The 13,130-nt window shown below is 47.4% G+C and overlaps 1 protein-coding gene across 3 annotated transcripts in view; it reads right to left on the bottom strand.

Annotated features, from left to right (window-relative positions):
• Positions 1 to 4,970: 4,970 nt before the first annotated feature.
• The window catches only part of ZFX (zinc finger protein X-linked), a 52,774-nt gene continuing 44,614 nt past the window's right edge, over positions 4,971 to 13,130 (bottom strand). For 2 of the 3 annotated variants that reach the window (XM_040338269.1, XM_040338271.1), the window contains one exon: positions 4,971 to 8,478. In XM_040338269.1, the coding sequence (XP_040194203.1) occupies positions 7,286 to 8,478 (1,193 nt within the window). In that variant the 3' untranslated portion in view covers positions 4,971 to 7,285. The remainder of the gene's footprint in view (positions 8,479 to 13,130) is intronic. The other variant, XM_040338272.1, reaches the window with a different exon arrangement.

The following is a 13,130-nucleotide window of genomic DNA, read 5'->3' as shown; positions in this document are numbered from 1 at the left end:
ATCCAGGACTAGTCCCAGGTATTCCAGTCCCTGAGACGGCATCAACCCTGATTTCAGGACAATCCAGAAACCAGCCGAACACTCGGAGAGCCTGACACGGCTCCACCAATGCAGAGCTCGTAGGAGAATGTCGTCCAGACATCCCATGATAACAAACCCCCGCTGTCACAGCCAGGCCAGTATCGGGACAAGCACCTTGGCGAAAACCCGCCGAATGGGAAGGACACCAATTGAAAATGCCCCCCCCCGACCGCAAAGCACAGAATCTCCGGTGCTTTGGAGGATATGCGAACATGCAGGTACACGTTCATGACATCCAAGGATGCCAGAAAATCCCCCTGATGGAGTGCCGCTATTACCAAGCGAATCGACACCACCTAAAAGTTTGCACCTTGACAAAACAAACAAGGGACTTGAGGCCCAGGATTGACCGGGCCCCATCCTCCGTGGGGACACAAACAGAATGGAGTAAAACCCAGAGACCGTTCCAACGAGGGAACTGGCACAATCACTCCCCTGACCAGAAGATCCTGGACAGCCCCTGACAGAGCCAACCGGCGAACCGGAGGAGGCCAGAGGCCGGAGGGAAAAAACCTGTTTGGCAGACAAGAGAGAAACTCAATCTTGTACCCCAAGGAAAACACTTCGCAATGCGAAGCCAGTCTCCCACCCGAGACACGGGCGGGAGCAGACCTTCAGGCGGAAGCAGGTATGTCCGCAGACTTGTTAGACATGCGGTATCGGGTGCGCTGCTACCTTGCAGCGGGGATTCAAGCACCATGTAAACCTACCCCCACCGCACAGAGTGGGCGAAAAAACGCTCGGAGGTAGGCAAGGAGGGTCCTTGCACAGGGCGAGGTCCCTAGCCCTTCCCAGACTGTGGGAACAGCATGCGCTTACCACCTGTGGCATGCTCAATGATGCCATTCAGGGAAGTCCCAAAAGGACCGTTCACCCTTAAAGGCCATCACCAAGGCCTCCTTAGAGGACTAGTCCGCAGACCAGCTCGTCAGCCACACAAGGCGGTGCAGAACCACTGCATAGACGGAAGCCCCGGATCGTATCCATGGCCGCCTCGCAGAGAAAATTCTGACCCTGAACCAATTGTTCAGCCAGGTCCCTAGAGGATTCGGAAGCCCCTTCATCCAGCTCCTGCAGCAGGAGCTTTGCCCTTTTAGTCGGGGCCTGACCAGGGCCCGGGCCAGAGCCGGCCTCACCGCCGAACCCACCACCGTGAATAGGGAGCGGGCCACGGCCTCCACTCTCCTATCAGCGGGATCCTGAAATGCAGGAGCCCCTTCCACAGGCAACGTGGTGGCCTTGCGCAGTCTGGACACAGGGGGGGTCCACTGGCGGAGGAGAGACCTACTTTTTTTTTTTAAAGCCCCCCTCAAGGGGGTAACGGGTTGCAAAGTTTTTTGACAAACTTTTTGCGGTGCATCCCATTCCTTGTATAACATATTGTCCAAATAAGGAACACAAGGAAACACTTCAGCGGTGCGCGGCGGTCTGCGGAATCCCAAAAGGTACAAACACGGAGGTGTCTCCGCCACATCCTCAATTTTTAGAGTCTCACGCACCGCAGAAACAAGAGCTCCAACAAATTCTTGCCAGCAAATGACTGCAGCAGAGTCATCCTCACTATCCATAAGGGTTATGCCCGCAGCCTCTGACATAACAGAACCAGAAAAAACAGCGATTCTGTGTCAGAGACATCCCCAGAAGCAGGCTCAGGGAGGGGGCGCTTTTTACCCCCCATCCGGGCACTAGCTGCTGCAAACCTGGCAAGAAACCCAGGACAGCCAACATAACAGATGTGGCAGGGGAAGGGGCGTTAAGGGTTAACTCAGGCATAGCTGGAGAGGGAGACCTGGCTCAGGTTCCATAGTGTCAGCGCTGAGTCACCCACCCTGCAAGGCAGGACAAAAAACCCCCACTGATCACCCCCTTGCTGCTATTGCAGAGCATGGGGCCCCTGGTACTCACCACCCCACCCAGCTGCAGAGAGTTGAAAACCTGAGGTGTGCTCTGATGTGCTGGCTGTGATGTGCCGGTCACCTCAGGGAAGAATCACAGCGTTTCACAGCACTAAAACTAACCAAGATGGCCGCCGTCTGAGGTAAAAAATCACCTCATAGAACACAGCAGCACCCCCCAGAGTAACAACACATGGGCCCCGGTGGTAATAAAGAAAACCCAGGAGGCCCCCCTTCACAGCCACTACCCAGTCAGGGGAAGGAGGGAGAGGAAGGGGATAGAGGAAAGCAGGGCGGACCCTCAGTCGACCTCCCCAGGGAAAACACCAGCCAGACAACTTACCCGAGTAAGGGGCCACTACTTACCCGTCCTGCGACTACCCGGCTGGAGGTATCCCAGACAGAACCAACGTCCGTAAAACAGCATGGCTGTCGGTCAGACACACTGTGACAAAGCCATAGAGACCGGTCATGTGTGTGCCCTAGAACCGAAGTTCCCCGGCCACACCTGTCGTGGACGTCCCAAAGCTGAGCTAAGGGCCGGCACACGCTCGATGGCCGAACATGGGGGGACTACAAGAGTCAAGACCCAGCCTGTCACCCAGTCGGCTGTTGATAGAAGAATGGATTAAAAAATGCAGGAACAAAATAATAAAAGCGAGAAAAAAAAATCGCAAGAAAAAAACTCCAGAGTACAGGGACTCCAGAAGTGCCTGACTCCTCTCCTGTCGTTAGGCAGAAAAAGAAAAAGACTGAGGCTCCTAGAGCAGGGTGTGGGTTATGCCTGGGGGAGCCACGCCCCCTGGGAGGAGCGGCACGAAGGAAAGGTTAACACTTTAAGTGCTGTTAAATTCTGCCTAAACTCTCCTGGTAGGAAGAAGCATAACCCTAATGTCAAAGAAGGCTGTGTCCGTCTATGAACGGAAGAGAAAGTAGGATAGGGGCTGCTCTGTGCAAAACCCTTCACAGAGCAGGCAAGTATGACATGTTTGATATAAAAAAGAAAAAAAAAGGAAGCTTTACAATCACTTGAAGTGCTGGCAGCCAGAGGGTCCACAATCTCTGCCCCACACCTACTGATAACTCTTCCCTGCGGCCAAGAATGGAAATCATGTGGACCAACTATGTGGGCTCACTCTGCCTGACTAACTCAGGTCCAGACCAGGTGGCAGTAGGGGACCTGGTTAATCTACCTTTGATAGGGGAGAAATGTGACAGACCCATACGGGACAGGGGCTTTTGGAGGGGACTGCAGGGTAGCCTCTTTCCAACTGACCATGGGCCCTGGCTTTTGATGGAGCTAGAAGCATTTAGGAAAATGTCACATTTAAAAGTCAAGGAAGTCATGATGGTCTCTGCCAACTTGAAACATAGCTAGAGGATGAATGTGAAAAAAAAAAAGTTGGTCAATGAGATTTGGACAGCCTTGTGTCTTATTGACTATGACTACTGGTGCCGGATTGTCTAGGGTAGGGAGGGGGGTGGGGAGGGAGCTAGTCATACTGATAAGACTTGTCTAGGGCAGTGTTTCTCAACTCCAGTCCTTAAGGCACCCCAACAGGTCATGTTTTCAGGCTTTCCATTATTTTGCACAGGTGATTTGATCAGTTTCACTGCCTTAGTAATTACCACAGCCATTTCATCTAAGAAAAAACCTGAAAACAACCTGTTGGAGCTCCTTGAGGACTGGAGTTGAGAAACACTGGTCCTTAAGTTTTCTATGTGCCTAGTGTGCATTTGTTCATAAATCGCAGCATAACCCTAGGTTTCTTAATTATCAAGCTGTGTTCCGCAATATATAATAGGGAAATAGTTTACTCTTAATACATTGTTTTGCTACCCCAGGTTGCCAGTGAGCTGGCCTCATGAGGCCACTTTCCCACTGAGGCGCTTTACAGGCATTTTAGTGCTAAAAACAGTGCTTGCAAAGCGCCTCTCCTCTCACTCCAGTGTGAAAGCCTAAATGCTTTCTCACTGGAGCGGTACGCTTGCAGCACGTTAGAAAGTCCTGCAAGCAGCATCTTTGGGGAGGTTTAGGAGCAGTGTATACACCGCTCCTAAAAGGCCCCGCCCATTGAAATGAATGGGCCTCGCTACTGAAACGCCTGCAAAGTGCTTTGGCAACGGCGCTACAAGGCAGCATTAACCCCTTCTTCGGCCGCTAGCGACCGAAAAGCACCGCTAAAACTAGCGGCACCTCACCACCCCAGTGTGAAAGTAGCCCAAGTCTTTAAAATTATACTGCAAGTGCAGCAGTTGCACAGAAGGGAGGACACCAAAACCCAACTTGAACAACTTCTATGCATCTCTTGTGAAATTAGAGGATGAATTACTTCAGTGTCTACAGCTACACAGGTCAGCGAGATACATTTTTTTTTACAAAGTCCTGGTCAGCTCCCCTTTATTACTGCACATGCACATCACAGCCCTATATATTCCTAGGTAGTTGTACTCATGGTGGCCTCCAACGTTCCGAGTATTTCTTCCCTATAGGGGCCACAGCATGAAATGCAGAGTATTAAGGGGAGTTGGCCAAGATCTTGATGATAGAAATATCGCTGGAATAGGGACAAAAGTATAGGATAAACCTGCCTGTTTCACAGTGCAGATCTCACGAGGACAGCTGTAAGCCACGATTGGAACATGCAGAACTGCGACTATCCATCACAGGCTGTAGGTGCTGGAGCCATCTACCTTATCTCCGATGTTAGGAAAAGAGTCAGAAGAAAGTCATACAAATAAACAAAGGAACAAGGCAGCAGAGAGAAATCATACTCAATTCTTTGGATAGAGACTTGTACACAGTATAGTAGGATGTGCTTTGTTTATATTACATGTCTGAGGTTTACAACTACTTTAATATGGCTGATTAGGAAAAAGCTTAAAATATCTGAATGTGCATAGCCTGGCCACAGTTCTTAAAAGTAGCTTCGTTCTCCCAGGTTCCATAAGGTTTGTTCCTTGCCTTAGACACAAAGTGATGTAAACATTAGGTAACAGGAAAATATTCTGATCTTTATTTTTGCACATTTTCAAGTACACAATTACAAGGTCATCTCACATCCCTATATTGATTTCACTTTACTTTTTATACAAAATTGTACAGAGAATAAGTCAATACAATATTTTACAAGCAATGTCTAATGAATAATTTACATTATGTCCTTGTACAAAACAAACAAAAAAAAAAATGTACCTCTTAAACATTCAGCCAAAACATTCAAATTCTGGAGCACTTACCAACATTTTTCTGCAGGAATTAAAACCATGGAAACATGGTAACATACATGAACATTAACTACAATCTTTATACAGAAGTGTACTTTACAAAAGCCAATTGAATATCTATGTGCATTAAATATATACATTTATACAGTCTCATTCTTACAACAAAAAAATAAAAATATATATATATAAAAAAAGAAAAAAAAAGAGAAAAAAAAAGTGTCTAATTTGATTTAAAAACAGCACTGAAATAATACGTTAAGGGAACTGCACGTGTCATCTAGTTACAAACCTTGCACATTGCTGGTCTCATAGCAAATATGTTTGTTTTAGTAATTTGCATTTTTTAGAAAGATTATCCAAAGTAAGTGATTTTTAATGCTATCATCAGTATATGGCATTGGCAAAGGAATCCATTTGCTCTCTTATGTATAGATCAAATTCAGAAAAATTGTAGCCAATCTGTTTTAGTGTTGAATTATACACAAACTGGAATTCCGCAATAAAAAATATGATCCACCTTTAGTGAAGTACATAGGACAACAGACACATCACTGGCTCATGATAGTTTAGGAGATCATAGAATAAAAGTGCCTTTTAGGAGATTCCCACATAATGAAAGACAATGACAGAAATAAAAGTGAGCACATTTAAAATACAGATGCAACAGTGCCCTATAGTGGGCATTACCAATATTGCCAATGCTGTATTTGAGGAATACACGCCAGTTAAAATTCTCACCAAAAATGCAGTGGAAGCTAATGCAGCAAAACAAGACTCCATGGTTAATGTAAAAGTGCAGATTTGTTCATCCTGTTTCTTTTCTTCCCTAATAAGTTACTAACTAAATTAAAATGTTTAAATTCAAAAACTGTAAACAAACTCAAAATGTTTCATGTGCCAGATGTTTAAAATAGTAAGGGATACACAGGATTAGCGCCAAGCCAATTTTGAAAGGAATTATACTTATGTTTAACCAATACACACTGTTAGCAAATATAGAACAGTACTGATTAGTTTCATAAAATAATTTTAGTATTTAAAAAAAAATGCCAATATTTCACACAAAAAAACAAAAAATGTGTAAAATGTCTATTTTCCTAATAAAACGGTCCCCCTTTGTATAGGTCTCTCTTACATCGAAATATTTTAAAGTCATAAAGATCAGGAGCCATTGCTTGGACAATATATACCGAAACGTTGCTTCATTAAAATCGCTCTTGGAAACACTGGTAACACTTTCTCAATATACTTCCCTTTAGTTAGATAAATGAGCATAAATGTACATATTGCACACACAACACTGATTTAATAAAAAAAACGGATGTAAGAGAAAGCAGCAGACTAGCAAGAAGGACATGGCACTAAAAAGGACTTGGGTGGAGACCAGCTGTGTGCCCAATAAGAATTCCAGTGGCATTCTTTTGTTTAAAAAACGGCTTATGTTTTTTGGTGTAATCTTTAATCAACTCCCAACATTAGAAGGACTCACCTAAGCTCTTTTCTTTTAGCTTAATTGTAAAATATGCAAGATTTTCAAATATAGCATAGCTGGGACACGGACTGCCGTAGTACTGCATCTTCTGTAAGCTGCTCAGTGACATACGTGACAGCTTACCTAGGACACCTTGAATTTATTGACACCTAAGAAAGCTGACGCACAGCAATAACAAAATTCCCATGCATCCACTTTCTTTAACAACCCCACTGATAAATAAAAAGACATTTTGCCTGCCAAATAGGACTCAAACTTTTCGATGGAGTAGAAGTTCATGTAAAAGTCCCAATTCTTCATGCAACTTCGGTAGAACGTGTTCCTTTACAAGCTAGATGAATGTTGTGGCTCAAGATTTTTGAAATCGCATACAGAAGTGAATGAAAGAACTCGGCATACATGTCCACCTGCTCCTCACAGTTGCAGCTTTGTCAGTTTATTAAACAGAGCAGAACTGGAATATAAAAAATAGTTTAGAGGCACATGGCTTACTAAAATGACAAAAAAAAAAAAAAAAAACCCACACTACACTTTTACAAGAATGGGTACACAATAAGCAATACTCTGAAAATACAGGTATATGAAAAGGTCACACTAAAGCAGCCTCTTTATGATGTTTCAATGTGTGCTGGTTCTTTTCAGAGGGCCGGCGGAAGCCTTTTTTGCAGTAGTCGCAGCGATGGGGGTAGTCTTTGGTGTGGATGGAGATGACATGACGTTTAAAACCAGAAGCGTCCGTAGTATTGTACTCGCAGTACTCACATTGGTAAACTTTCTTACCACTGTGGGTTTTCATGTGCTTTTTCAGTTCAGCCTGCTGCCTAAAGCCCTTACGGCAGCGTTTGCACCTAAATGGTAACTCCTTAGTGTGCACAGAAAGAATGTGTCGACTCAAAACAAAGGGGTCTGCAATCTGAAACTCGCAGTGCCTGCACTGGTGCATCTTTTTGCCCCGATGTGCAGCTTCGTGCTTTTTGAGCTCAGAAGGCCGGTGAAAGCCCTTCTCGCAAACTTCGCACTTGTGAGGATAATCCTTGGTGTGCACAGAGATAATGTGCCTCTTTAGGTCACTAGAGTTGGAGCTCTTGTGGTCACAGTGCAGGCACTGATGACTTTTGCTCTCTTGGTGCAAGATGGCATGTGCCTGCAGCTCCTTAGAGTCTACAAACGTCTGCAGACAAATGTCACACTTGAATGGCATCTCTTTGCTGTGCTTCGTCTTAACATGGGTTTTCAAGTTGGAGGAGTCTGCCGACTTGTAGTCACAGTACTGACAGACATAAGGTTTCTCTCCAGTATGAGTGCGCATGTGCTTCTTGAGCTCAGATGGATGACGGAAACCCTTTCCACACTCCACACAGATATGTGGAAAGCTCTTGCTGTGCACAGCCAGGAGGTGCCTGTTCAGTAAGCCCTGCTCAGCAGTCTCATAATCGCAGAATTTACACTTGTGCATTTTGTTCCCCGCCTTTTCCTTATGTGTCAATTTGTGAGCAAACAAAGCATTGGCGTGCAGAAATACTTTGCCACATTCATCGCAGTCCAACTCCTTCTCAGTTTTAATGACAGCAGCGGTCAGCTTGTGACTCTCCAGGTGGTTGTGTAGGCTGACCTTCTTATTTGTGGTGTAATCACAGTCAGTACAGCGATATTTCTTGCGGGCTAGGTGCTCTGGGTGGTTCTTCATGTGTCTCTTCAGGAAACCTCGCGACTTAAACTTCTTCCCACAGATCATACACGGGTAAACAGTGAGTGGATGTCCATCGGGACCAATAATTATGGCTATTAAAAGACACAAATAAATATATGAATCTTTTTTTCTGCCTAAATCTTTAATGGAGACAACCAAGTTTGAGGATATCAAGCAAATGAAGTATTTGCAAGCACAAAAGAAGAAAAAAAAATCATTTAACTGTATTTAAAATGAGAGAGAGAGAGAGAGAGAGAGAGAGAGAGAGAGAGAGAGAGAGAGAGAGAGAGAGAGAGAGAGAGAGAGAGAAAGAGAAAGAGAAAGAGAAAGAGAAAGAGAAAGAGAAAGAGAAAGAGAAAGAGAAAGAGAAAGAGAAAGAGAAAGAGAAAGAGAGAGAGAGAGAGAGAGAGAGAGAGAGAGAGAGAAAGAGAGAAAGAGAGAGAGAGAGAGAGAAAGAGAAAGAGAAAGAGAGAGAGAAAGAGAGAGAGAGAAAGAAAGAAAGCGAGAAAGAGAGAGATAGAGATAGAGAGAGATCAAAGGCATGCAGTGCGGCGATCAGTAATGCGGTGTGTCGCTCTGACACATCGCATCTCTGATCCAGGTAAAGAGTATATGACGTAGGCTCTTACCATGTGATCAGCTGTGTCCAATCACAGCTGGTCACATCGTAAACCAGGAAGTGCCTTTTATTTGCTTTTTCGCCATTCGCGATGACAAGGCAAGGGGGGGGGGGGGGGGGGGGGGGGGGAACCCATCGAGGATGCCCACTAGAATACACCAGGGATGCCTAACTGTGCCCACCAGGGCTGCCAATCAGTACCCATAAGTAATGCCTGTCAGTGCCTCATTAGTGCCGATTATCAGTGCCGCCTCATCAGTGCCCGTCAGTGAAGGAAAAATAGGATTTTTTGTACTCGCCGTAAAATCATTTTCTCTGTCGCCCATGGACGGACATAGCTCCTTAAATCTTGACAAGTGGGTTATGTTCCTGTTCATAGGAGAGGACTAGGCATAACATGTTAGTTATCTTAAAACATGTAACTAACAAAGTTGAACAGCCCTGCCCCCTCCGGTCATAACCTCTCACCCTGCCTCATGCAGCTCAGTTTGTCAAAAAGCAGTACAAACTTAAAAAGGGGTCCGTCCATGGACGACAAAGAAAAGGATTTTACGATGGAGTACAAAAATATATAAAAAAATCATATTTTCTCTTATCGTCCATGGACGGACGCAGCTCCTTAAATCTTGACAAGCTGGATGTCCCCAAGCAGTGTCAGAAAAACGAGGGGTGGGAACAGCAATTAAAAACCAACTTCACCCCAAACAAGCAGAGCTCCTCAATGGAGGAGTTGCAAACTCAAACTGCTGCCTGCAAAACCTTGCGGACGAAGGAAGCATCTGAAGATGCACTCACATCAACCTTGTAAAATTTGGAAAAAGTGTGAACGGACGACCAAGTCGCCGCTTTACACACCTGTGAAACAGACGCTTGATGTCGGAAAGCCTAGGAAGCACCAATTGCCCTGGTCGAATGCGCCGTGACAGGGAAGAGAGGCTCCCGCCCCTTAAGGGCGTAGGCCTGGATGACGGTCTGCCTGATCCACCAAGAAATGGTGACCGGTGAGACCGCCAGGCCCTTTTGCAGACCAGATACCGCCATAAACAGCGAGTCCGACCTCCGAAACTGAGCCGTCGCAGACAGGTACACCCGCAGAGCACGTACCTCGTCCAAGGTATGTAGCGCAGCCTCTTTGGGATGCGACGGTCGAGGACACAAGGGTGGAAGTACAATGTCCTCATTCTGGTGAAAAGCTGAAACTACCTTCGGAAGAAAAGGCTGCGGGCGTAGCTCCGCTTTATCCTTGTGGGGGACCAAGTATGGCGAATTGCAAGACAAGGCCGCCAACTCAAAAACACGTCTGACAGATGTAAAGGCCACTTTCTGAGATGGTGTCAAGAGAGGAATTTTTCTGATGTTCTCAAAAGGAGGCTCCCGAATAGCCGAGAGCACCAGATTCAAATCCCAGGATTTGGAGGAAGCGGTGGTCTAATCGGGGGGAAGCACATGTCGAACCCCCTGCACAAAAGTACCTACCAGCGTGTGGGTCGCCAAGAGTCGTTGAAAGAAAAACAGCCAAGGCTGAAATCTGTCCCTTAATGGTGCTTAAAGCAAGTTTCCGATCCACTCCACGCTTTAAAAACAGCAGGACCCTGGAAACCGAACACGTCCGTGGACGCCACTCCCATCTCCTCGCACATGGAGATGTAGGCCTTCCAAGTGCGATAGTAGATCGTCCGCGAAGAAGACTTCCGTGCCAGCAGCATGGTTGAAATGACCGAATCCAACAGACCTCTGTCCCTTAGTACCTGGCTTTCAATAGCTATGCCGTTAAAGCCAGCGACTGTAAAGCAGGATGAAGTATAGAACCTTGAGACAGAAGGTCCTCCCTCATTGGCAGGCGCCGGGGTGCATCGGCAACCAGGCACATGGGGTCGGCGTACCAGGGATGCTGGGGCCAATCCAGAGCGATTAGGGTTACTGGGATCCCCTTGGCCTCCACTCTGCAGAGCAGACGAGGAAGCAACTTCAGTGGGGGGAAAGGCATAAATTAGCCGGTACTGACCCCACAGGGCCACCAACGCATCTGACGAGTCTGCCCAGGGATCTCTGGACCTGGCCACGAACCTCGACACCTTGCAATTGAGTAGAGAAGCCAAGAGATCCACGTCCGGTGTGCCCCACCTCCGGCAAAGGAGGTGAAACACCTCCGGATGCAACGACCATTCCCCCTAATCTGGCGAATTAGGTAGTCCGCCTGCCAGTTTTCTACACCCGGAATGTAAACGGCTGACAGAGCCAGCACGCTTCTTTCCGCCCACCGCAGGATGTGAGCAACCTCCAATGCCGCAGACTCCCCCCCCCCCCCCCCCCAACCTGTGAGGCTGGCGTCCGTCGTGATCACAGTCCAATTGAAAGGAAGGAACGACCTCCCGGACAGAAGAGCCGGGGATCTCGGCCACCAACTCAGGGAAGCCCTGACCAGGTGACTTACCTGAACCTGGCGATCCAGAGACAACGGAGATTTGTTCCATTTGGACAGGATTTCCTTCTGCAAGACTCGAGTGTGGAATTGGGCATATGGTACTGCCTCGAAGGAGACCACCATCAGGCCCAGAACTTGCATGCAAAAAACGGAGAGACGACCATTTGCAGGATGCCAACAATTTCACCGCCGACTGGAGTGTTTGCAACTTCTCCAAAGGAAGGAAGACCTTCGCCTCCGAGGAGTCCAGTATTAATCCTAGGTACTCCAGACGCTGAGTCTGTACCAAGACCGACTTCTGAATGTTCAGTAACCAACCAAATTCCCGGAGGGTCTGACTGGCTATAGACACGTCCTCCTCTAATTCTGAGCCAGAAGCAGCTATCAGAAGAGGATCGTCTAGGTAGCCCACAATAGCAATTCCTCGCTTTCTCAGAAAAGTCAGAATCGGGGCGAGCACCTTGGTGAAAACTCTGGGTGCCGACGCTAGGCCAAAAGGGAAGAGCCACAAATTGATAGTGGTCTCGCCGATCGCAAAGCGCAGAAACTTGATGGCTGGTGCAGATGGGGACATGCAAGTATGCGTCCTTGATGTTCAGGGACGCCTGAAAATCCCCTTGGAGCACAGCGACCACCGAACTAATTGATTCCATCCTGAACTTTCGCACACTCAAAGGCATTGAGGGCCTTGAAATCCAAGATTGGACGGACACCGCCCTTTGGGACTACAGATTCGAATAGAATCACTGAAACCTTTTCTCCAGGGGTACAGGTAAAATTACTCCGCACCTGAGCAAGTCTTGTACTGCTCCCATCAAAGAAGACCGACGAGCCGGAAGGAGAGGAAGATTTGAGGGAAAGAATCTGTTCGGGGTACAAGATCGAGTTTCTTTCTTGTCCGCCAAAGTGACCACCTCGCAGACCCACTGGTCGGAGAGCAGGGAGGTCCATCAAGTTGCAAACTCGCGAAGCCGTCTCCCCACACTTGAGTCGGGCGGGGGCAAAACTTCATGCGGTAGCAGGCTTGTTAACCAGCTTGTTCGGCTTACACACCCAGGGACACTTCTGTCCCACAGCTGGAGCCTTGTCAGTATGGGAAGATCTGTCTGCTGACCCCGACTGACAAAAATACAGCTTCTGCGTGGAATAGGAGGGCCCCGGCTTATGGCATGGCTCCTTCCCCTTGGAGGACTGCGGGAGAAGTGTGCCCTTACCTCCAGTGACATCCTTAATAATGTCGTCCAGCGAGGTACCAAAAAGCCTCCCACCTTTGAAGGGCAAATCTGCCAGAGCTTTTTTGGATGTTTGGTCAGTGGACCAGCATTTCAGCCAAATCAGAAGGCACAGTACCACCGCAGATACAGAGTCTCTGGAGATCAAGGGGGCCGCATCCAGAGTGGCATCACAGCTATACACAAGGTCCTGTACCAATTGGTCAGCCAGCCTTACGCACGCTGGAGGAAGCGGATGCTCCTCTACTGTCTGTTGCAAAATCTTTGCCCATTCAGTGAATGTCTGAGACACCAAAGTCGCAGCCAGTATAGGTCGCAACGCTGACCCCAGCATGGTGATCATGGAGCGGGTCACCGCTTTGGACCTCCCATCAGTAGGGTCTTTAAAGGCAGGGGTCCCCTCTACCGGGAGAGTGGTTACCTTATTTAGCCGAGAGACTGTTGGGTCCACGACCGTAGGAGAGGCCC

This window comes from Rana temporaria, chromosome 2, assembly GCF_905171775.1.
Source record: "Rana temporaria chromosome 2, aRanTem1.1, whole genome shotgun sequence".
NCBI classification, from domain to species: Eukaryota; Metazoa; Chordata; class Amphibia; order Anura; family Ranidae; genus Rana; species Rana temporaria.
Note: the sequence above shows the minus strand (reverse complement) of the source record. Positions and strands in the feature narration are given on the sequence as shown.